This window comes from Capricornis sumatraensis, chromosome 3 (assembly GCF_032405125.1).
Source record: "Capricornis sumatraensis isolate serow.1 chromosome 3, serow.2, whole genome shotgun sequence".
In the NCBI taxonomy this organism is placed as follows: Eukaryota; Metazoa; Chordata; class Mammalia; order Artiodactyla; family Bovidae; genus Capricornis; species Capricornis sumatraensis.
Window position 1 is genome coordinate 41,366,847 of NC_091071.1, and position 23,187 is coordinate 41,390,033.

Below are 23,187 nucleotides of genomic sequence, written 5' to 3' on the forward strand. Positions count from 1 at the left end.
GGGGAGCCAACCGCGCACGGGGTACAGCCCCCCACCGCGGTCACAGCCACAGTCCACCATGGAGGACCACAGGTTCTAAGCTGACCCGGCCCCCCTCTGTTCCTGCTCTCGGGGGAAGGGGTCGTGGGGGGAGCAGGTCTCACACTGGGGCTGCAGCTGAGGCCAGCAGGACGTGGGGCAGGTCTGGGTTCAGAGCCTTCAGGCAGGGACACAGGTAGAGAGACAGCAGGCCGGGAGGCAGTGCCCCCTGCAGCCCCAAGCGACTGCCCAGCTGGGAAGCTCTCTCACAGGGGCCCATGCCCTGGCTTCCACCCCTGCTGGGAGCCCTGGCAAAATCTTCTTCCCAGTCTGATCAGACTCCAGCGTGTGAATGATGCCACGTGGTTCTGGCTGCCAAGGTGAGCTTGGCTTTTTCCCAGCAGAACTTTCTATCCGAGATCTGCCAGGGAGTGTGGTGAGGGGAACTGGGGAGTGGCGAGGACCTATAGGGAGCAGGGGGGCTTTGTGGAGCCCTGTAACGCTGGTGGTGGCATCACCCAGGTCTGCCCTCGCTAAGGCCACAGGCTGGCCACCCTCCCATGGGGGAGTGGGGTACCAATTCTGGCGGTGGAAATCCAATGTGTTTCTTAAATAAGTTAATATTTATTCCGCTCTGCTTTGCAACCCCCCTCCCCTCCCCTCCCCTCCCCTTGACTTGAGAAGCCGAGTTTTCCGCATTGGATTATTGCAAACGTTTAACCTGCCTTTATAAAAGAAAGTGAAACGATGGGGCCATCAGCTCAAAGTCTTGAACCAGGCCCCACGGGCAGTGGGGGTCTTATTGCACGGTCCCCACTCCCTGGCGACCGGTCATTTCCCAGGGACCAGAGTCAAGGTGCTCTCTGGAATCCTGAGGGGTTGGAACGGCGGGGAGTGGGTGTGGAGGGGAGATGAGACAGCGATGAGTGGTGGAGACACGGATGAAAACTCAGGACTGTGAGTGACGGAAAGCGTGGCCACGGCGGCCTTTAGCAGGAAGCCGCCACCAGAGGGCGCGAGAGGCCCCAAGCGTGTTCCCTATAAAAAGAAGTGGACGTGAGGATGGGGCTCTGCTGGGCGGCCTCTGCCTTCCTCCTCCTGGTCGGTTTCTGGTCCTTGTCCCTGGGACTCCTGGGCGGGCCGCCAACACGGCCTGGGACCACCTTGGCACACTGAGAAATCCCAAACCTGAATCGACAGGACGGAGGCCTCTGGCTGTGGGCTCCCGCTGCTCCACGTGCCCAGAACGGCATGGGCCTCCCTCTCCCTGCGCTGACATCCTTCTGGCTCCTCTGCCCTCGGGGGGCCCGAGCCAGGATCCACACACAGCCCTGTCCTGGCCGCCACCCTGCTGGGCGCACCCCAACCCCCGTGCCAAAGCCTGTGGGTACTGCACCCGAGCTACACGGGCTCATCCACGTCGTCATCCAGGATTGGCACAGCCGGGGGGGATGCTCTCTTCGGTGGGCTCTCCGGGATGGTGAGGTGCACCCCCCGCCCCTCCTCTGGGGGGTCTCCTGAGGGCACTGGGGACTCCGTCTCCCGGGGTTCTGGAGGGGCCACAGTGCCTGAAGAGGGTCTGGGTTCTAGGGTGGCCCTGTGGCCCCCATCCGCGAACAGGTCCCCACTGGGACTTCCCACGTCCAGCGGCTCAAAAGTGAAGTTTGGGACAGTCAGGTGTTCTGTGTGGCAGGGGGCCTGGCCCCGCCACTCCCCCTTGGCAGCCGCGTCCAGCCCTGCGCCATCTGAGGGCTCCAGGGGGTCTCTGTGGGGCACAGCCTCGCAGGATGGGGTTCGCCGCCGCAGGGTGGTGCTGCTGCCCTCCGCCGCAGGGGCCCTGGCCACACCCTCGTCCTCTGCTGGGGGCTCTATGGAGATGCAGGGGGGGCTCATCTTCTTCTTCCTGCGTGCCCCCAGGGCCAGCTCGGCCTCCAGGACCCGGGGCTTCGCCTCCCCGGCCTCTGGACGGCTGTCCCCAATGCCCGGCTCCCCCGAGGGCCGCCTCTGCTCATCCACCCGGCCCGGCTGGTCCAGGAAGCCCCGGGCGTCCACGCTGTAGAGCCTGTGCAGGTCTGGCTCGCTGCCTACGATCCCACAGGCAGTGGGCGAGGCCGAAGGGCTGCGGGCAGAGCTGGTGATGTGGCTGACCTCCTCATCGGCCGGGTCTGGGGCTTCGGACTCCTCCCCGCCTGGGGCCGGCGGACGGCTGGAGATGCAGTGCTGTCCAGAAGCGTGCTTGCGGGTGCGGATGCTGGAGGGCCGTGGGGACCGGGGTGGGGACCGCAAGGAGGGCCCCAGGGATGCCTGTCTCATGGGGGTCTTCCCGCCAGGCTCTCCCCAGAATGGGCTGCTGTCCCCAGTGCCATCAACATGCCCTTCCAGGGACTCCGTTAGGACGGCCTCCTGCAAAGGCAGGGAGTCAGGTGAGACCAGCCAGAGGGACCCCCTCCCCACTCCAGGCCAGGTGACCGTGTGACCCCCACGGCTATGGGCCAGCGTGAGATGAGGCTGCAAGATGCCGGTGTGGATGGGCTCGCCCTGCAACTGGAGCAGAGGAGCCTTCACCGAGTCTGGTCACGTGGGGAGGACTGGAGGCCAAGCTCCTGTGGGCAGAACCTGCCCAGGGCCCTGGAAACCCTGAGGGGCACAGACCCCGGCTGCAGCCGCTGCTTGTCTGCGGTACTAGGCCAGCTTGGTTCCCCAAGCAGGGAGGCGGGGGGGAACCAAAGGCTCAGGCAGGAGGGGATCTGATCTCTGGCTGCAACCAGGCTCGCGGCACGGTTTCTGGGGAGGGGGAGTCTGGGGGGCTTAGGCTGCTGTTTAAGGGGCCGTGGGTCCCCGTGGCCGGGTGTGGTCATTACACACTCCAAGGGCCCAGCGCCCACGTCTCTCCCACTTCAAATGGGGAGGGAATCCTAGAGACCCCAGGGCTAGGCTGAGGACCCGAAAGCGCCTCCTACCTGTCTGCAGAGAAGCCGGCCGACACTAGGCGAGCGGGCTGCACCCTGCGGGGGCAGAGCACGGAGGGTGTCCCCGCCCCTGGACGGGGAGGACACGGCGGACGGGACCTGGAGGGAGGTGCAGGACTCCACAGGCGGCGAGTGGGCAGCGGTGACCCGGCCTGCAGCAGGAAAACGCCAGAAACGTGTATCCACTCCCAGCGGGCCCCGCCCGACAACCCACGCCCCTCTGACCTCCGCCCCGCCTGCCCCACCGCCCCTCTGGCCCCGCTCCGGCCTCTCTGCGCCCCATGTGACTCCGCCCCCATCGCCCCTCTGGCCCCGCCCCGGTCCCTGCCCCCACCCATTGCCCCTTTGGCTCCGCTCCGGACCCCCACCCCTCCCCGCAGGGCTGCCTCCGCCAGGGGCTGTACCCGCGGTGCCCACGTAGGTCTCCATCTCCACCTCCTGTAGCGGGTGGGGGTGAGCGGCTGCCGCAGGCGCCACGGGCCGAAACATGTAGCTGTCGTTGGGCAGCGAGAGCATCCTGGACACCGACACCTTGCGCACGAGCAGCACGTTGGGGGAGTCCGGCGAGGCGCCGGGGCTCTGAGGGGCCGCGGGCCTGGGACGGGCGGGGGACCCCTGCGTCATCTCCATCTCGAGCTCTGCGTCCAGCTCGGCGTCCTCGCGGGCCTCCTTGTTGCTCTCCTCCAGGTGCTTCATGAGCACGGCCACCACCACGTTGACCAGCACGAACTGGGCCACCAGCACGAAGGTAACGAAGTAGATGGGCGAGATGGCCGGCAGGTAGGTGAGGCAGTGCTTGTCCTCGCGGGCGCACTCGCGCAGCGTGTCCTGCGGGCAGAGGGCCGGCGGGCAGGCTCCCACCTCCGCCTGCAGGCCCCCACTCCGGGGGCTCCCATCGTCCCGCCCGCCGCGCCAGCCTGTACCTTCATGATCCCGTTCCAGTTGTCGCCGGTGGACACGCGGAACAGCGTGAGGAAGGCCATGCCGAAGTTGGAGAAGGTGGCATGTCTGCTCAGGCCCTCGCAGGGGTTGTCCTCACTGCATTCTGCCGGGAGCGACGGGGTCAGTCCGCCCCACGGGGCCAGGGCACACAGGCCTGCCCTCGCCCGGGAGAAAGCCATGCTCCTCGGGGTGCAGGGCGGTGGTCCATCAAGTCCCCTGCTCTGCGGAATGACCGGGCGGCCCTGGCACCGGAGAGCCCTAGATTCTGGGTCAGGCCTGGGAGTCGCCAGGTCCAGGGTCGCGGCACCAACTTACAGCCACCTCGATCCCCTCCCACACAGGCCCACTGGTGGCTCCTGGAACCCACTGAGCATTCGTTCAGTGACATCCAGTGGGAGGGGGCTCCCACAGGACCTGGGCCGCCACGAAAGGTCCCCACAGGCCCCCACCCAGACTGGCCGGAGCCGCACGCTGGGGAGTTCTGAGGAGACCCTGGGTGACAGGAAGGGCTGGCTGCAGCACGACCCTGGGGCCAGTAGACTTGGGGCCACACCTGTGTGTGGGCGCGTGCACTCACACTCGTGTGCGGCTCTGTCGGCCTGGCCTGGGTGTTAACACGTGTGCGGGTCTGCACAGCGCGTCTGCATGCGCGGCGCCCAGTTACCTCAAGGTGAAGTCCGCGGGGGCGGGGCCGGGCCAGCGGCCCAAACGCATGCGCATGCGGGAAGCTGCGCTTCCCAGGCGAGTCTTGGGGGTGGGACACCGCGCTGCCGCACTCACCGAGCCTCCCGAACAGCTCCACTCCCAGGGCAGCATAGATAAAAAACAGGAGCATGAAAAGCAGGCCGAGGTTCCCTACCTACACGGGAGAGAAGCGGAGTGAGGTCAGGGGGCTCAGCCCGCCCCGTCCCCAACCCGCGACCTGCTCGGCAGTTCCCAGGCCTGCCTTGAGCCCCGTTCTTGCTCCAGGCCTCCTGGCCTCGAGGGTCCTGTGGCCCCAGGGCTGCCTGGTGCCCAGGGCCCCTCCTTGGCTCTCACACCCGCCCTGCACCCGGGGGCGGGCTGCATCCAGTTCCTCTGCTCCCGAGCGCCTCCCAGCGGCTTGGGTGGACTCCAGCTTCAGGGTTCCCACGGGGAGGTAAAGGGGGAAGCTCTGCAGGCCGCCAAGTCTTGCCCGACCCCTGCCCGCGGCTCTTCCATGAACTTGCCGCCCCTCCTCCACACCTTCCTGACTCTGATGTGGCTGTTCCCCCTCTTTACCAGCCCCCAGAGGCATCGCACCAGGGGTGGCTGGGGCCTGGGCTTCACCCCCAACCCCCATCCGGCAACTCCCAGATAGGGGGGGGCTGCACAGGAGCACTAACTCTGGGCTGAGGAAGGCTGCTGGGGACCAGTGGAGGCCAGCTGAAGATGCAGAGTGTGGACGGCTGGGGAGGCAGCTGGGTGGATAGATATATGCTAGGCTGGTGGCCAGTGGCCAGGAGGGCTGGAGGAGGGACAGCTGGACATCTGGTAGATGGGGGACAGACAACTGTCTGAATGGATGGATAGAAGCCTGGATGGCTGGATGGCTTGTTGAGAGGGCTGGAGTCACGGTCAGATGGATACATGGATGCCTGGGTGGACTGGCTCACGGGCTGAATACTACACAGATGGGGCAATGAGACTTTCAACTCAAGAAGCCACACAGGGTCAGGGTTGGGGCTGTGGACACAGGATGTGAGGACAGGGCCTGAGCTGGCTTCAGGAGAGACAGGCCTGGGTGTGGTCCTCCAAACTTGACAAGCCCACTGCAGCCACACAGGCTCTGCCCTCTGCCCAAAGCCCACTGAGCGCAGAACTGCACCGGGTGGTGGGCCCTGGTCTTCCCCAGAAAGACTAGAGTGAGGCCGCAAAGTAGGCGGGCTGCCCCCTCACAGCACAGCTCAGCAGCCCATTACTCCCTGTAGGTGGCGGGGAGGGGCTTGATAATCGCGTTTGTCTAGAGACTAGAAAGACCACGTGAACGAGTGATGCCTGACCAGTGAGTGAGGCCCTCCTGCAGTCTTGTCCTCTTGGGGGGCGTCTGTGATGCCCACCCTGGGAGCAGGGGAGCCAGACCCAGGCCAGGCCCCCGAGTGGCCAACATACCTGGGGCAGCGCCTGGACCACCGTGTCCAGCAGGGCCCGCATGCCCGTGGCCATCTTGAGCAGCTTCAGGACTAGGACGGGGAGCCGAGCATTAGTGGGGGGATGGGGCTGGTCTGACCTGGACTACACATCCCCCACCTCCCGGTCCCCAGGTGGTCCACTGGGGCAGGTGAGCACAGGGCTCAGGTGGGTGGCGGCCTACCGCGGGCGATGCGGAGGACACGCATGATTCGGATGATGGTGGGGTTGATGGGTAGCGCTGCGTTCATCTCAATCTCCTCCAGCGTGATGCCCATGATGGACAACAGGACGATGGCTAAGTCCAGCTGGTTCCACCTGGGCGGGTGGGCAGGCATGGCTCAGTGCCAGCCAGTGCCTCCTCCCCAGCACCCCTGGCCCTTCGGAGCACCTGGAGTCCCCTCCCCATCCCCTGGGAATGTCCTGGTGTCACCAGGGGCACCCCTGCTCAGCACCGTCACCTCTGCAGGCCTCCAGCCGTGGCTCCCACCTGCCCCATCCCACACACCTGTCCTTGAAGAACCTCCGGAACCCAAAGGCCACCAGCTTCAGCACAGCCTCGACAACAAAGACGATGGTGAACACATAATTGCAGTACTTGAGGGCCTCGTCCAGAGCCTGGGGGGTGAGCACCAGGCTCCTGAACGTCAGGCCCCCTGCAGTGCTGCCCGCCCTGCCCCACCTCTCTGCTCTGCTGACCAACCGGGGCACCCCAGGCCTGCCCACAGACAGGCCTCAGCTATTACTGGATGGAGGTCTGTGCTGGCTTAGGGAGGCCTGCCTGGCCTGAACCTCACAGCATTCTCAGGACGACCCTCAGTTTGGGGAACCCGCTGCTGGGAACCCAGACTCCCAGCCCTGCCTAGGCCAGTCCCACCCTCAGCCCAGGGTAGAAGCCAGCCCACCAGACGGGCTCAGCTTCAGCTACAGAGTTAGAGGCTCTCAGCTGTTCTGGGAGGAGGGGGCGTCCCGTCTTTGATGAAATAATGGAGATGGGATCTGAGAGCATCACCCTCTCAGTCTGACCTTTCCTGGACTTGGGGACATCCCCTAGCCAGCGTTTTGGATGGAACCTGTCATAGGGTCAAGGATGCCCTTGGGACAGGTGGCCCAGGGTGTCCACTGGCTTTAAAGGAAGGAGGGCCCTTTGTTCAAGCCACACCTCCATGTATCCCACAAACCCTGACAAGGGCTCAGGCAGGGTTGCAGACCTGGGCCTCCAGCTCTCAGGGTAGCATCACCTGGCTGGCAACAGACCCCACCCTTGGCGACCGACACCACCCCCTAACCGGGCTGCAGGCCTGGAGGCAGGGGGGCCGGTGTGTCATGACAGTGAGCCCCACCTTGGGCTGGTTGTAGTGCTCCATGGACATGGTGATGACGTTGACGCCAATGATGAAGGTGATGAAGAGGTCCAGGTAGTGGCTGGTGCACAGACTGTGGATGGAGCGGCGGGTGGGCGAGTAGTCTGCATAGTAGGGCCGGCGCTGGGCCTCTGCAGGGAGAGCACAGTGGTGAGCAGGCAGGTGGGGTGAGATGAGAGGGCTGCCTCCCAGGTGCTGGGGAGTCAGGGGGCTGGGGGAGGGCCCAGGCTCGCGCGTGGGCCTCGGGGCAGGTCACCCACTGACCTCCTCCTCCAAGAGGGCCTCAGCCTCAGAGCAGATCCCTGGAGTGGGCATAGAAGCTGAGATTCCACCTGGGCCCTGCCCTGAAGCCCTGTCTGGACCCCTCACCCTGCCAGGAGGTCCCAAGCCAGGGCCTGTGTCATCTACTCTCCTGGACTGGCATCAGGGTCCAGAGATACCTCAGCAATGAAGGGAGGGGCAGATGGGAGCTTTTTAGGGGGCAGGGACAGTCCCAAGGCAGGGCAGGGCAGGGCAGGGTGGCCCACCACACCCCCCATCTCCCCGACTGGGCATATGCTGCGTTCTGGCCACCAGGCCCGGAGTCCCTCTGCTCCCTGTCCTCCAGGAGGCCTGTGGCCGTGTGCCTGCTGTCTGGGGCCTGCTTGCCCTCTGGTCCATCTGAGGTTGGTGGCCATGACCTGGGGGATGGGAGGGGGTCCATCTCCCAGCAGCTCTGTCTGCACTAAACGCTCTGCCTGCAGTAACTCCCTAGGGCACACCAGTGCCCGCCAGATGAGGGCACGGCTGCCCCCACTGCACAGGGGGCCCGCCTTGGCCTCAGAACCTGTGGGCAGGGACCAGGGAGAGCGGGGGCCGATGGGAACCAACCCCTCCCTGGGGCCCGCATGCTCCTCGGTCTGGCATGCGGTCACTAGAGAGCTCAGCGCAGCAGCCAAGGGGGCCAGAGGCCAGTGAGGCCAGGCCAGCACTGAGGATATGGGGTAGCCAGGCGGCAGGCGTCCCAGCACAGCAGGCAGGCGTGCAAGCCGGGCAGAGGCACCCACGGGCTCAGAGGCAGCAGCGTGAACACCAGGCAGGCCAGCCAGCAATCCTTCCTCCTCCCACTGGCGCCTGGCGCCCTACAGCCATCCCGTGCTGACCCTGCGGTGGACCCCAGGGGGCCTGGCACCCTCCTGCAATGTCCACCCTTCCCTGTGGCAGGGGCAGAGGGGCAGAGATCAGGCCAGTTCGCAGCCCCATGCAGTGGCTGGCAGAAGCAGGGCTGAGGCATGCGGGGTGGGGGCAGGTACCTGGGTTGGGGAAAGTGCCTGGAAAGACAAGGAGATGGTCTGAGCTGGCCGGTGGGCGGGGCCAGGACCCCTCCTGGAAGAAGCCCACTCTGCTCCCCAGCTTGGGCAGGGGTGTCCTAAGACCCTCTCTCTGTCTTGAATGGCTCTGCTTGCTCCCCCCACCGAGGCGTGAGAACACAAAAGCGGGGTGAGCCTGCCCCTGCAGTGGTGGGCGTGGGGGCTGGGGTCTCATCCCTGTGCCTCCTGGGAAGGGTCCCCTGCCTCCTCCGCAGCCGTTCTTCTCTGAGAACATGAAGGGCGAGCGTGCAGAGCCATCTAGAGAGGCCAGGGCCGCGAGGAGTAGGGCCAGGCGGGGGGCTCCGGGGCCAGGGTGCTGAGCCGCTGCCCGGATGCGGTCCCCACAGCCCTGGGCTGGGGGCGAGGCGGACCTGGTTTTCGGCGGCAGCAGCCAGGTCGCGGAGCTGCCCCTGGCTGGCCTCCCGGTCCCCAGTCACCCTCCCACAGGCGAAAGGGGGGCTTAGGTGGATGGGGAGGAGCTGGGTGACGCGCAGTAGCCACCGGCCACCGCCACTCGGAGGGCCTTACTCCTGCGCTTCCTCTCCAGGCGACGCTGCCGCTTCTCCTCGCGCCGCCGCGCCTCCTCGGCCTCCTGGTGCTGCCGGCACTTGTGGAAGTTCTCCACCACGACGCCCACGAACATGTTGAGCACGAAGAAGCTGACGATGAGCAGGAAGGAGATGAAGTAGAGCAGCATCCAGGGGTTGTGGTTGGGCACCGGCTGCAGCACAGGAGAGTGCATGGGTGCTGGCCCGCCCACGGGCTCTGGCCCCGCCCACATGCGCTGAGCCCCGCCCACGGGCTCTGACCCCGGATGTGGACCTCTGCCAAAGGCAGCCTCGTCTCTGGGGACGCTGCGCGCTCTGAGACGAGCGGAGACCAAGGGAGAAGGCCCAAGCGGAGGGGCAGGGCTGCCCGCCGCACCTGCTGGTCCACGCCCACGGCGTCCAGCCCGTCGTACATGATATTCACCCAGCCGTCCTTGGACGAGAGCACGAACAGCGACATCAGCGCCTGCGAGGCCAGAGCAAGGCGGGCACCTCTGGGCGTGGCCTACTGCTGGGCGCGCCCTGCAGGGCCACACACGCTGCCTCAGCTCGCTCACCGTGAACCCTCCTAACTTGCCGGCTGAGACCCTGCGGCTCCCCCACTCCAGATCAGGGCGGAGGTGGGTGAGTCACCCGCCAGCCCTGCCCGCCCCGCCCCAGCCCCGCCCACCTGGCCCAGGTTGTCGAAGTTGTACTTGCGTCGCACCCAGCGGTAGTGCGCGGCCCTGCACTCGGCCTTAGTGGAAATGTTCCTGGTGTCAGCGCCCTCGCAGTAGTAAAACTTCCCCTTGAAAAGCTGACCGGGAGGGGCGGTCACTCAGAGGGCCCGGCCCTGCCCTGCCATTCCCCGCCCCCTCACGGGCCCCGCCCTCTCCCTGCCTGCTTGGGCCGCAGCCCTCCCGGGCGACTCTGCCGCTGCTGCCCACCGCCCACCGTCCCTCCGGCAGGCAGGCCACGCACCTGCACCCCGAGGATGCCGAAGATGATGAAGAAGGCGCAGCAGATGAGGACGATGTTCCCGATGGGCCTGAGGGACGATATCAGAGTCTCCACCACCAGCTTGAGTCCCGGCGCACGGCTGATGACCCTGGAAGAGGGCCAGAAGGAACGCGCTGCTGGATGCGCCCAAGGGAGCTGCCACCAGGAGGAGCGCCCAGCACTGCAAACACCTGGCTGCCCTGCAGCCCGGGCCCCTCTCCCGCCCCACGTGTGGGCCCGCCCTCCTGCCTCCATCCCCTCCTTTGGCCCCGCCCCACGGCCCAGTCCACCTCAGTGGCCGCAGGGTCCGCAGCAGGCGCAGCACACGCAGGATGCCCAGGATCTTGGCACCGCCAGCCGAGGCCATGGCCACGACGATGTCCACCAGGGACACCAGGACCAGCACCCCATCCAGTATGTTCCAGCTGCTCTGCAGGTAGGCGTGCTCACCCGAGACGAGGCCCAGGGCCACCACCTGGTGAGTACAGATGATGGGCTCATGGACCTAGGCCCTGTATATGTGGCCACAGCTGCAAGGCCAGACGGACAGACCCCCGGGTCCCCCAGGACACGGTGTACCTTCACCATCATCTCCGCCACGAAAATCGCTGTGAAGATGTAGTTGGAGACACTGAGGAAGACGCGCTCCTGCAGGAGACAGGAAGATGGGAGCCGGTGGCCATGGCCATGGGACCCACCCCTCCCCGGCGAGGAGAGAGCCTCACGGTGCTGCCGGGGTCGATGTCAGGCCTCTCCAGGGCGATGGTGATGCAGTTGAGGAAGATGAAGACGAGGACGACGTGATCAAACATCTTGTGAGCAATGATCTTTTGGCAGGAGATGCGGAACCTGGGAGCCAGGGGTGGGGGTTTTGGGGACAGTCCTGGCCAAGCCCTGGCTTCTGTCCACAGAGCTCACCATCTGGTAGGGACAAAGGGGGCCCCCGGGGCGGGGCCAGCTTTCCCAGGTGCGCCCCTCACCTGTTCTGCGGGGAGAAGAGGTACAGAGCCCAGGGCTCTCGGCTCCGGCAGCACCCCGGCTTGTGTGGCTCCAGCACCTTCTGCAGTCGCGAGCAGCAGCTCTGGGGAGGGGGGGGGGTGTTCAGGGCCCCTCCCAGCCTGACCAACCCCAGCCCCTGCCACCTTCAGGCTCAGCTCTGTCCACCCACCCAGGCACCGGGCCAGGGAGCTACACTGGGGTCTAGGGGACCGGTGAGTGGCCATCGTCAGATCCCCACCCAGGTGGCCCCCAGCAGCCCTGGGCAGTGGGGTGCCCAGATGAGAAGGCACTTCCCCTCCCCCTGCAGACATCTCACTGCCTGACCAACTCCAGCCCAGAACCAGCCCTCAGCCAGAGGTGGGGCCGACCCTGGGGCGAATCCCGCTCCAGAGCTCCCCATGGATGTGCTCTGGCCCAGCCTGTCCTGCTTCCCGCCCCCTCCCGCCCCCAGGGCCTCCCATGGACGCTGCCCCCACGACAGGGGGAGCGGCGGCAAGGGGCCAACGTGAGGCCCACCCGCACTCACGTCCTCCACATCGTCCTCAAACTCGGCCGGATCCTCCTTGTGGCTGTCGATACGCAGGAAGAACTCGCTGGGCAGGGCCAGCACCTGCCCATTGCAGTCGTGGACCTTGGTGGGCAGCAGGGTGGCCGGCCGTGGGGGCCGCAGATCCAGCGTGCTGCGGTGGTCCAGGGACTCGGCGCGCCGCAGCGGCGTGGCACGCGTGCCCGGCGAGGCCCCCGCCCCTGGCCGGCCATCCTCGGCCTCCTCATCAGTGCTGCCACTGCCCCTGCCCTCGCCGGACAGCAGCGATTCACGCTCCCCACACTGGCTCCTGCGCTTGAGGCTGGGTGCGCGGCCCAGGCTGTTCCAGCTGGAGCGCCGGCTGCTCCAGGCGCTGTTGGGGCCCCAGGGGGCGCAGGGCGAGCTGCGGAGGCTAGACTGTGGGGCAGGGGCAGGAATGAGCAGGTCACACACTTCCCAAGTCACCCCCAACATGCTGGCCTCAGGGCACCTGGCTCACGGCCCTTTCCCTGGTGAAAGGGATCTCCACTGACACCTGTGGGTGACATTCGTACATGGATCATCTCTTTTAACGGGCTTCCTTGGTGGCTCGGATGGTAAAAAAATCTGCCTGCAATGCAGGAGACCTGGGTTCGATCCCTGGGTTGGGACGATCCCGTGGAGAAGGAAATGGCTACCCACTCCAGAATTCTTGCCTGAAGAATCCCATGGACAGAGGAGCCTGGCGGGCTACAGTCCATGAGGCCACAAAGAGTCAGACACGACTGAGCAACTAACATGCATGTGTAAGCTAAACAGGGCCTCTCCTCTAAGGAGCGGACAGCCCTGCTGGGGAGCTGCTAGTGGCAGGGAGCCTTCCGCGAGATGCCTGTGGCACACAGTGGGTCAACGGTGAGCTGGAGACATCGCCAGCAAGTGTCAGAGCCCTGAGTGGGCCTCGCACGGCAGCTTGAGGACCAGAGGGTGGGCGAAGGTCATCAACGGGCCAGGGATCCTCAGATACGGCCCAGCAGCTGACCTGGAGCTCTGAGGAGGGACCGCTCATCAGCTTCTGGCTGGCAGGCTCTGGACTTCCAAGGAGAAGCCACGCACCGCCTCAGGAGAGAAACTGGGCTGTGCTCTGGGACTTCACCTTTGCTGCACCTATGCTCTCTGCCCTTCGCCGTTTTCACCTCCTGGGTCAGCAGGAGCTGAGCTGGAATCTGGCCCAACAGCCCCATCCTCCTCCTGGGGGAGCTAGCAGCTTAGCTGTGATGTGCTTGGCCACAGCTGTTCTGTGACCGACACTCGGTGTCCCCTCCCCCTCTCGATGGTTCGCCTGGACTTTCCTCCAGGTTCACCCCCCACCCCACCCCAAGTTAGCTTGTCCTGCTCCATCCACCCCTTCTGGCCCTTCTGAGATGCACAGAGCCGGCTCTAGCTGCATCTGTCTGGGGTGGTGCTTCCTGGGTTTGTCTGGAAGGACTGTGGGCCCCAGGTCCACAGGGTGCTGCTGGTGACGCACAGAAGCCTCTGCCCGGCTTCCGTCACCTGTTTCATGTACTCAGCTTTTACACCTTTTTGCCATCCTTCTCTGTTTTCCCTTCTTGTACATTCTGTGTTCTGCCAGCTTTTATCTTACATTGCGCAAATTGGAAGATAAACTTCTGGTCTGCTATTCTACTTGCTTATTCATATGCCTCCCATCAGAACAGTGGTTTCTAGTTCCATTTATAGAAAACAAAGCGCTTGGGCCTGAGGGATTTCTGGGGTGTGAGTGGGGAGGGCACATTCAGGACCCTCACTCATCTCTGGGAAAGGCCTAAGGAGCTGTGTGTTGCGGGGGGGGGGGGGTGAGCCTGAAGGTGCCCTGAGGCCAGGGCAGGGTCCCCTACCAGAGATTTCTGGTCTCCTAGCTGAGGGTCCATGGAGCTGCTGCTGCCACGGCGCGAGTCCAGGGGGCCAGGGGCCGCGTCCAGGTGTGGGGAGCTCTTGGGGGTAGGCATGGGCGTGGCCGCTGTGCGCATGATAAGGGGAGGGGGCAGGCTGCCCCGGCCCTCCAGGTGCCCGTTGGGTGTCACTGCCAGCGAGTACATCTTCATCTCTAGGGGAGGGGGGAGAGGGGAGGCCACTCGAGCCTGCAGTGCTCCCAGGAAGGAGCGCCTGTCCGCCTAGGATCCCCCTCCGGAGTCCCAGCTGTGCCCAGACCCTAGAGGCAGCATCCCCTCCGCCCCATCCCTGCCCCCCATCCACACGCGCACCTGTGGCCCTGAGGTCTCGGAACTTGTCCAAGTCCTCCTCCAAGTGGGTGGACGTCTTGTCTTCATCTGTGTCGGACCTGGTGGCATCGCCCTGTGCCCACCGAGCACACAGCACACGTGAGGCTCCCCATGGGGGGTGACCCCGGATGGAAAGGTCAGGCCCACAAGGGGTGGGAGTGGACAGAAGAGCCCAGCAGGGCGAGGATGGCTGGGGGGAGTCTGCCCCACACTCCTAGTTCCCACCGCCTTCCCTGGAAGCCCCTCACCTCCCCTAGAACCCCTCACTCCCTTGGGAGCCCCCTTACCTCCCCAGGAAGCCCCTTCACCTCCCCTGGAAGCTCCCCTTCACCTCCCCTGGAAGCCCCCTCACTTCGCCTGGAAGCTCCCCCTCACCTCGGCCTGGAAACCCTCCACCAGGATGGCCACCAGCAGGTTGAAGAGCACGTAGTTGCCAAAGGTCATGAGGGCCACGAAGTACAGCGCGGCCCAGGAGGACGTGGAGGCCATGCCGTTGTACAGGACGACGTTCCAGTCCTCTTGAGTGAGGATCTGGGGGAGGGGCGGTGGGCAGAGTGGGCCCAATGTGGGGGCCGAGGGGGCACCAGGACGGGGTCCTGGCTGGGGGAATACCACCAGATCTCAGGACCAGAAGGACGAGTAAGACCAGGCCCACCACCCCAACGTCCCGGCCACCGTTCTTCACCCCCAGTGGTCTCGGAGGGGCCTTAGCCAGCTCCAAGCAGGGCTATGGCCCTCCAGGGACCACCCGTGTACAGCAGGGGACGGCCTGCCCAGCTGTACCTGGAACACGGTGACGATGGCCCACAGTAGGGAATCAAAGTTCTTCCGGTCAGGGATTGTGTCTCCGGTATCTGTTTTCAGACTGAATTTGCAGCCGAAGAGATGCATGCCAAGGATGCTGAGGGGGGGGTGGACAGGCACAGGTACAGTGAGTGACTGGTGCAGAGGGCCAGGTATGGGGCTGGGGACCCAGCCTGGTCACCCCACGCCCACCATCCACTCCTCTACACCTCCCAGAACTCCAGCTTCCTCGTGGGCAGGGCTGCCCAGGGTCCATGGACAAGCTGTTTCCATTCTATAGGTAAGACCAAAGCCAAGAACGGAGGGAACACTGGAGGCCACTCTGGCTTCAGACAGCGGCCAGGACTGGGTGTCTGTCTCACCCGGCCTATGTGGGCCGCTCTCCGCCCCAGCCCGCTCCCGGAGGCCCGGGGCCAAGCCGGCCCACGGCCTGGGCTCAGCGACAGCAGCAGGGGTCCAGGAGCCCAGGAGCCCCAGCTTGCCTGCCTGCCTGCCCCGCCCTCCTCCGCCCCTTTGCCCTTGGCTCTTGAGCACAGTTCCAAGTACCCCACTGCGTGCTGGCGCCTGGCAGCAAAACCCACAGTAACTGAATTTGTCTTCCTCTTTCAGGCTCAGGGCATCCCAGGCCCCCGAAGCCAGGGACGGCGCGGTGGGCGGGACCGGCGCGGTGGGCGGGGCCGTCCGGTGCGGGGGGGGGGGGGGGGGGGGTTGGGGGGGGGGGCCGGGTGCCGGCGCGGTGGGCGGTCCCAGCTGGGAGCCGGGCCTCCCATCCAGCGCCAGTGCGGGCTCCTTGCCACAGGCCTTCCCCTTGCAGCCAGCCGGGGCAGGGAGGCCCCTGCGCGGCACACACACCTGAAGATGAAGATGAAGAGCATGAGCAGCATGCAGAAGGTGGCCACGTTGTCCATGGTCTTCATGAGCACCACCAGCTGGCGCCGCAGAGCGGGCATGAAGCGCACCAGCTTGAGCACCCGCAGCAGCCGGAAGGTGCGCAGCACTGACAGCCCGCCGTCCGCCTGCCCGATGATCTCCCACACGCTGGGGGACGGGGGGTGGGGGGTGGGACGAACAGGGTTTAGGATGGCCTACTCTCGCCCTGACTCTGGGACACCCTCTTCCCAGAGGCAGGAACGACAGCCCGGAGCCACCGTGGCCTCTGCTCAACCCCAACTGGGAGCAGGTTCGGCTGCATCAAAGCGTGGGAGCGGCTGAGGGGTGGTGGTGGCAGACTCGACTGAGCGCCTTTCCAGGGTGCCTGGCTTGTCTGCTCTCCTTAGGCTGGGGGCCCCCTTGACTCCCAAGGGCCCTGCTTTGTCCCATGGGGAGGGAATTTCCCCAGATCCCCCTGGTCCTTTCTGTGCGGATTTTGCTGTAGCAAGCTGGCCTTTCTTGCGGGGGCTGAGCCCTCAGTGGAGGCCGGCTGCAAGGCTGAACGGCCACTGAGCGCCTGCTCTGTTCCCGCAGGGAACAGCTCTACTAGCTTCTAGAAACTCCCACCTGAGCTGCAGCTGACTTCACCATGTGCACCCGACTCTGCCTTTGAGGAGGGGTGAGGGTCCCGCCCCAGGAGACCCCACCTCTGCACCCTGACGACAGGGCCTTTCCCAGTGGTGGGGGCTCTGCTATCTGCGAGGGCTGTGGTGGACACTGCAGCCTCCCCAGGCCCCAGGGGAGGAGGGGACCCACCTGATGACAACGATGATGCCGTCAAAGATGTTGTAGGGGTTCCGGATGTAGCCCAGTGGGCCACAGGCCAGCAGCTTCAACAGCATCTCCAGAGCAAACATGCTTGTGAACACGATGTTGCTGATCTCCAGGGCGTTGGTCAGCTCATCGGGCTGCGGGCGGCAGAGTGATTGTCAGGGCCTGCCCCCAGCCCCCACTGCCTGTCATGGCAGGGTGGGGCACCAGTCCACTGAGCTGGGAGCAGGTAAGGCTGCATCAAGGGGCTGTGGCAACATCTCAGGAGGAGACCCATCGGCTGCTGTCCAGAGGAGGAAACAGGGACCACAGGGGTGTCCCCTCCAGCTGCACCCCAGCCTGGCTGGCCCTCCCACCCTGACTGTCCCTGGCTCCACCTGACCTTCCCAGCAGCATGTCTGAGAAACAGGGCTCCGGACACTTCCCAGACCCCAACAGCACAGGCCTTGGGAACAGAGCCTAGAGCATCTGTTCTGGGGTGGGCGTGTGGGTACCCGGGGTGCAGGCAGTACAGTGGTTCCCCCAGCAGCTGCCCTGGCCCTGGTGGCCCCGCACACCTTTCCTTGTCAGCAGAAGGCCCCAGAGGCCCTTTTCTTACCAGGGATATGCTAGTCTGCCTATGTGTGCAAGTGCACACCTGTACCAGCGTAAATGCTGCTGTGTGTGTGCCAGTGTGTGGTCTGCTTGTGTGCACATGTGAGTCTGCATGTACCCGCATGTGTTGTGTGCATGCGTGGCCACCCACGTGTGTGTCTGTGCACAAGCTCACATCTGCACAGATAACCTTTGCGTACGTGCGTGTGTGCATGTGTGTGCGTGCAGAAGCTCCTCCTGGCCAGGGATCCCCGAGCCTGCTGTTGCTCCTGCCCTGGATCTCACCCTCACAGACGGCACCTCCCAGCCGCCAGCTGGAGGCTAACATCACTTGCATTTTCCCTGAAATTGCTAAAGGATGAAAGACCAGAGCTTAAGGGACTTAAAAAGCCCAGAGGGCAGAAAAGGAAGAAGGCAGTTTGGTCATTAAGAGTGAACTGGCCTCGATCCCCAGGGAGGACGACCTCTCCCTGCCGGCCCAGCCGCTGCTCCTCGGGGAAGCCCCAGCCCAGGGCAGAGGCCGCGCAACAGCACCACGTGCCACTGCCACATTCCCCTCTGGGGCTACCCAGGGCATCCCAGCCTGAAGGCCCAGCTCATACGGGGGGCTCTGTCCATGAAAGCTGGGCTCTGGGGATCCCACCCTGAAAAGCACCAGATGGCCTGGCAAGTGCCCTCGGCTCCCTGCTGCCTCTGGGTCTGCACTCTCAATGCCCCAGCCCAGACAGAGGACCTCTGGATGGGAGCCACAGGTTGTCTCCACTCAGCAGAGGCCCACCAACGAGCAGCCCGAGCTTCCGCTGAGTGAGCCGTAAAAACTCCCTCACAGCCGACCTTCAGTCCCACTGCTACGCCTATTCCCCAACCCCAGAGAGCCCTCCGTGGAGCCCATGAGAGGCTAAAGCCTGCAGGAGACACAGGCAGGTGGGACGTGCCCCAGGGCCACTCTGAAGGCTGTCTGTGTGGGCGCCCACCTGCTCGTGGTACTCGACACCCATGCTCAGCGTGTTGGTGAGGATGGCCACCATGATGCCCCGGTTGAAGTACTTGCTGTCCACGATGCGGCGCAGCTTGCCGCTGAAGGAGGCCCAGATGTGGCTCAGCCCACCCTGCTCGCCTGCCGCTGCCCGCCGCAGCCCCCTCCGCCGTGTGCTGCCCACGCCTGGCGCCTCCGTCACAGGGGGCGACTGCATGGGGTCGAGGTGGTCCCCATGCCGCACGTCCTGTGTGAACTCATAGACCCCGTTGCTGTCTGAGTCTCCACTGTCTGAGTCGCTGAACTCCAGCTCGGGGTCCTCCAAGGCACTGGTGCAGTACGGGCAGCTGCTCAGCTCACAGGTCAGTGTGCCCGCCTGGGGGCTGGGCAGGGGGCAGGGCACACTCAGGCCTGACAGGCGGCTGGGGGCCTGGCCCAGTCCTGCGGGGAGAAGGATGCGGGCAGCCTCAGGTAGCTCAGCTGGTGCCCAGGAAGCAGGCGCTCACGGAGGCTGCTGTGGGGTGAATGGTGTCCGTGTGCACACCTGCACACACCTGGGCACACTCATATACACTTGAGCACACAGCTGAGTACATTGTACACACCTGAGCACACCATGCACGCCTGCATACACCTGAGCACGGGTGCACATTTGGGCACTCTCATACACACCTGGGCACACTCATATACACTTGGGCACACAGCTGAGCACACTGTACATACCTGAGCACACCACGCACACCTGCATACACCTGAGCAGGGGTGCACATCTGGGCATTCTCATACACACCTGGGCACACAGCTGAGCACATGCACAGGAACAGACACACACACTTGCATACTCATACGCCCTGCAGAGCTGCTCTCTGTTCACTCAGGGATAAGAAGAGGCAGAGGCTCATCCCTGCAGGAGCCACACCACCCACAAAAATATGACGTGAGCCTCTTTCCAGTAAACGGATGCCGTGACCGTGAACGTTCTGGCTCATGATGCCCTGAGCCATCGTCACTCCGCGCTGGCTCCCCGGCTGAGTCTCTGGGGCCCAGGTGACTCTGCACCCACAGAGGCTTAGACTCGCCGCAGCCAGGCACCCTGCAGGGCCATGCTTCCCCCAGGGCGCAGTGCAGAGCTGCAGGCATGTGTGCGGTGATGCCCGGGGCACCATGTGAGCACACAGGGCGGCCCCGGCACACACACCTTTCCCTGCCCCGGGTGCCCCTGCCAGTGCAGGCCACCTGGGAGGCCTCAGCCTGGTGTGACCCCATGAGCCAGGCTGGTTAGGCCGAGGGCCCAGGTGGGAGGACCGGGTGTACCGAGGGGCACCCTGGCTCCTCTCTGCTCGGCCTGTGGGAGCTCTGTGACCTTGGCTTCCCCTCCCCCCCGCCCTAGCCACAGTCTCCCCACCAAGAGCGCAGGCCAAGTGCTCCTCCTGAGAAACGACTGGCCGACCCGCTCGGGGCTGAACGTGGGCCATGGGACATGGCCCCAGGGCTTCTGTTTTGCTTGCCAGCTTCAGAATTCTCATTTCCCTGTGGCAAACACTCGCACCCCACTGAGCCATCAGCTGCTCAAGAACACAGGATGGATGGTGGTGGGGAGGCACCTCCTCCCATCTGAGGCCCCTAGACCCCCTTTCTCTCTCTTGTCCAGGACTCCAAAGGAGAAGGCTGGGCTCACGAGGGTGGGCACATAAGTTGGGACGTCCCAGGAGCCCTGTACCCCACCCCCCACTGCTCCCCACAGGGGCAGGTCCTTACCATGCTCCCCAACCAGGTGCTGGATCTTCTCGCAGGGATCCGGGCTGCTCAGCCTCAGGGGGCTGTGCCCACCTGCTCCCGGGGGCCCACCAGGCCGCTGCCCCTTGGGCCCGAGGCCGCTTTTGCCACTGCCCGCGGCTGAGGGCAGGATGGTGGGGTAGTTCATGGCTCCCAGCCTGGCGGCCAGCTTGAGCCCGGCAGCGGCAGTGGCTGCGGCGTGCGCCACACGCGCCCTCTCCTGTGGCCCCTCCACGTGGCAGTCAGCGTGGTACACACTGTGCACCGACTCAGCATCAGGGGGCCCGCGCCTGGGCGAGGCTGGCACTCCGGCCCTCACCAGCCTGGTGTCGCCGGCTCCTGGCTCGGGGCCTGGCCGGCGGGGGCTGCCGTGGCTGAAGTGGTAGTGGTGGTGGTGGTGGTGGTGGTGGTGGTACACGAGGTGGTGGACAGAGGCGGTGCGCCCGCCTGCCCGCCGCCCTGAGCCCTGGCCATGCACGGCGCCACCGGGGTCCACCTTCTTGCGCCAGCGGCTCTGCCAGCGGGCATAGAGGCGGAGGCCACGGCGCTTTAGCTTGCGGCACACGTGGCCCACGTACCGGAGGAGCTCCTCGTAGCAGCTGCCCGGCTCAGAGAAGCTGGCTAGCGTGCTGTCGTTGGACAGATAACGGGCCCGCTGCTCCCGCATCAGCTGGTTCTCGCGCTGCTTCGTCTCTGAGAACTGCGTGGCGATGACCACCAGGCACAGGTTGATCATGAAGAAGGAACCCACCTGTGGTGGGTAGGCAGCCATGAGCTCGCTGGCCATGTGCTCCCAGGAGGTGGGGAAGCGGGGAGCACTGGGATCCACCAACTCGGGTGGGGCAGGAGGCCAGGGCAGCAGCTGTGGTTTCTACACCACAATCAAGCCCCTGATGAGAAATACACTGAGCCCTACTGTGGGCTTCCCGATCTAGGGGCCGGCGGGGGGCCCTGGGACGGGCGAGATCCCTGCTGATTCGATGCTAAGCCCCAGCATCTGAAATGGGTGGTGGGCAGTGGCTGCTCCTTGATTATTTGTGGACAATTCGAGGACATGTGGGGAGACTCCTTCCTGTCATTTGTGTGGTTCATGCCCTTCTCCTGAAGATATATTTTTCAATTAGATCCTCCTGCCTGAGTCAGGCCTCCCCCAGCCCCCAAGGCTGCACTGTCCTCCGTGGCAGGGTCAGCAGGTGACACTCTCTTGTGCTTGGGTTTATGGTCTGAGATAACAAGGGGCGAGTTCCTGGCTCAACTCACCTCTGGTCTATGCAGACCCTGCCTCAGACCCCAGGGCCACTGAGAGAACCAACTGAGTGCCACCTTTGGGGGTCACACTCCCTGTGGAGGGCCGGGATGGCACAGGACCTCCATGGATCCCAGAAGCAGGGCTGTGGCCAGTAACAGGGGAGCTCAGGATCTGAGACAGGTCTGCCACCATGTGGGGACACCCCCCACCCCTCATAGCAGATGTCCCCCCACAACCCCGCACTCACGATGATGAGCAAGATGAAGTAGATGAAGTTGTAGAAGGAGTGGGCGTCCATGACGTAGTACATGATGTCCACCCAGCCCTCCAGCGTGATCACCTGGTGGGGGAGGCAGGCGGCTGGACACACGGACGGCCCTGTAAGGGCAGTGGGCCCTCCTCGCCTGTCTTGGGGAGGGTGGCATAGCTGGCGGGGCAGGAAAGCCCTTTCTGGCAACAGCCCCCAGCCCTACACGCTGGGCGCGCAGTACCGGGGAGACCCGAAGCCCACCTGGAAGATGGCGATCCAGGCGTAGCCGATGTTGTCGAAGCTGATGGCCCCGTTGTGCGGGTTGGAGTCGCCCGAGCGGCACACGTTGTAGTACTGGTTCCAGTTGATGCAGGTGTGGTGACCCATGCCACCTGCACCCTCGGCCTGCGGCTGCCCGTAGGCCTCCCAGCCCAGAGTGCACTCCACACGCAGCTCGCGGCGGCTGGGGATGTGCGAGCACTTCTGCATGCCGTTGTCCCGGCGGGAGGAGCAGATGAACGGGTTTTCCTCACCCTCCTCCGGCTGGTAGTACGGCCGCAGGAAGCTGAGGTTGCTGTTCCTGGAGGAGAGACGGCGAGACAGACACACACAAAGGTATACACACAAACAAAACAAAAGGTAAGAGGCAGACCTAAGTCCGCCAGCGCTGGTGCCGCTCTCGGAAGGTCGTGTCTGGGGGAACCCGGCTTGGAGGGCAGGAACCTGGGGGAGCGGAACCTGTTGTGGGTGGAGCCTCCGGAGGCGGGGCCTGGAGGGAGGGGCCTGTTGGGGTGGAGCCTCCAGAGGCAGGCCCAGGAAGAGAGGATTAGGGGCAGGGCCTGCGCACCTGGCGAAGGTGCTGTCCAGGAAGCAGCGGTTGCGCAGCAGGCCGGCCCAAAGCTGGACGCCCACGATGCCGAAGATGAAGAAAACAAAGAAGCAGAGCAGGAGGACGTTGCCGAGCATGGGCAGTGTGTCCAGCAGCAGCGTGACCAGGATCCGCATGCCTGCAGGCATCACGCAGCTGGTCAGCGCAGCAGAGCCCTCCCGGGCATCCCTGAGGCCCCACCCCTCCTGAGCTCTCTGCCATTCACAGGTGGGCATCTGCGGGGGACACGACCCAGGCCCCTGCACATTCTGTCAGACCCCACGGAGGGCAGTAAATAAGGCCACCGACTGGAAGGGCTCAGGGTAGGTGGTCCTTGCTCCTCAGGAATGCCGGCCCGGACCACACAGTTTCCAGACAGGCTCCCAGCGTGACACCTCAGGAGTCCCGCAGCCCCAGGCTCGTCATGGGAGTGGCAGCCTGGGGAAGCCCCAGCACCTCAGACTCTGGGCTGCCTCCTGCATGCAGGAGGCACGGGTCTTGAAGCAGGCACTGTGTTTGGGGACCAGTGTTTCTTCCCACTCTCTATGGGAATCATGTGAAGCAGAACCCTGGAGGGGAGGTAGGGGCTGTGTGCACCCCAGGGCAGGAGGCAGTTTTTTTTTTTTTTTTTTACAGATTTTTTTCTTTTTAATGTGGACCATTTTTTAAATCTTTATTGAATTTGTTACAATACTGCATCTGTGTTATGTTTTGGACTTTTGGTCATGAGCATGTGGCATCTTAACCAGCAGACCTGGGCTCGAACTCACACGCCCTGCATTGGAAGGTGAAGTCCCACAGCATAACCCTTCACCCTCCTGCTCTTTGGTGGGGCTGACAGCTTCAGGGGGAGACAGTGACCCACTGGAC

General features: G+C 64.6%; 1 protein-coding gene across 2 annotated transcripts in view; it reads right to left on the bottom strand.

Annotated features, from left to right (window-relative positions):
* Positions 1-730: 730 nt before the first annotated feature.
* CACNA1H (calcium voltage-gated channel subunit alpha1 H) overlaps positions 731-23,187 on the bottom strand; it is a 56,744-nt gene continuing 34,287 nt past the window's right edge. The window contains exons 5-34 of one of the 2 annotated variants that reach the window (XM_068967139.1): positions 22,297-22,456; positions 21,711-22,029; positions 21,447-21,539; positions 19,933-20,701; positions 18,173-18,615; positions 16,590-16,741; positions 15,756-15,941; positions 14,883-15,000; positions 14,475-14,630; positions 14,082-14,172; positions 13,716-13,924; positions 11,842-12,258; positions 11,297-11,397; positions 11,042-11,165; positions 10,896-10,964; positions 10,607-10,791; positions 10,299-10,425; positions 10,009-10,134; positions 9,715-9,804; positions 9,319-9,511; positions 8,734-8,751; positions 7,421-7,572; positions 6,586-6,695; positions 6,262-6,395; positions 6,060-6,130; positions 4,710-4,788; positions 3,911-4,032; positions 3,380-3,815; positions 2,979-3,139; positions 731-2,421 (exon numbers count right to left, since the gene is read on the bottom strand). In XM_068967139.1, coding sequence (XP_068823240.1) covers positions 1,420-2,421; positions 2,979-3,139; positions 3,380-3,815; positions 3,911-4,032; positions 4,710-4,788; positions 6,060-6,130; positions 6,262-6,395; positions 6,586-6,695; positions 7,421-7,572; positions 8,734-8,751; positions 9,319-9,511; positions 9,715-9,804; positions 10,009-10,134; positions 10,299-10,425; positions 10,607-10,791; positions 10,896-10,964; positions 11,042-11,165; positions 11,297-11,397; positions 11,842-12,258; positions 13,716-13,924; positions 14,082-14,172; positions 14,475-14,630; positions 14,883-15,000; positions 15,756-15,941; positions 16,590-16,741; positions 18,173-18,615; positions 19,933-20,701; positions 21,447-21,539; positions 21,711-22,029; positions 22,297-22,456 — 6,413 coding nt within the window. In that variant the 3' untranslated portion in view covers positions 731-1,419. The remainder of the gene's footprint in view (positions 2,422-2,978; positions 3,140-3,379; positions 3,816-3,910; positions 4,033-4,709; positions 4,789-6,059; positions 6,131-6,261; positions 6,396-6,585; positions 6,696-7,420; positions 7,573-8,733; positions 8,752-9,318; positions 9,512-9,714; positions 9,805-10,008; positions 10,135-10,298; positions 10,426-10,606; positions 10,792-10,895; positions 10,965-11,041; positions 11,166-11,296; positions 11,398-11,841; positions 12,259-13,715; positions 13,925-14,081; positions 14,173-14,474; positions 14,631-14,882; positions 15,001-15,755; positions 15,942-16,589; positions 16,742-18,172; positions 18,616-19,932; positions 20,702-21,446; positions 21,540-21,710; positions 22,030-22,296; positions 22,457-23,187) is intronic. The other variant, XM_068967138.1, reaches the window with a different exon arrangement.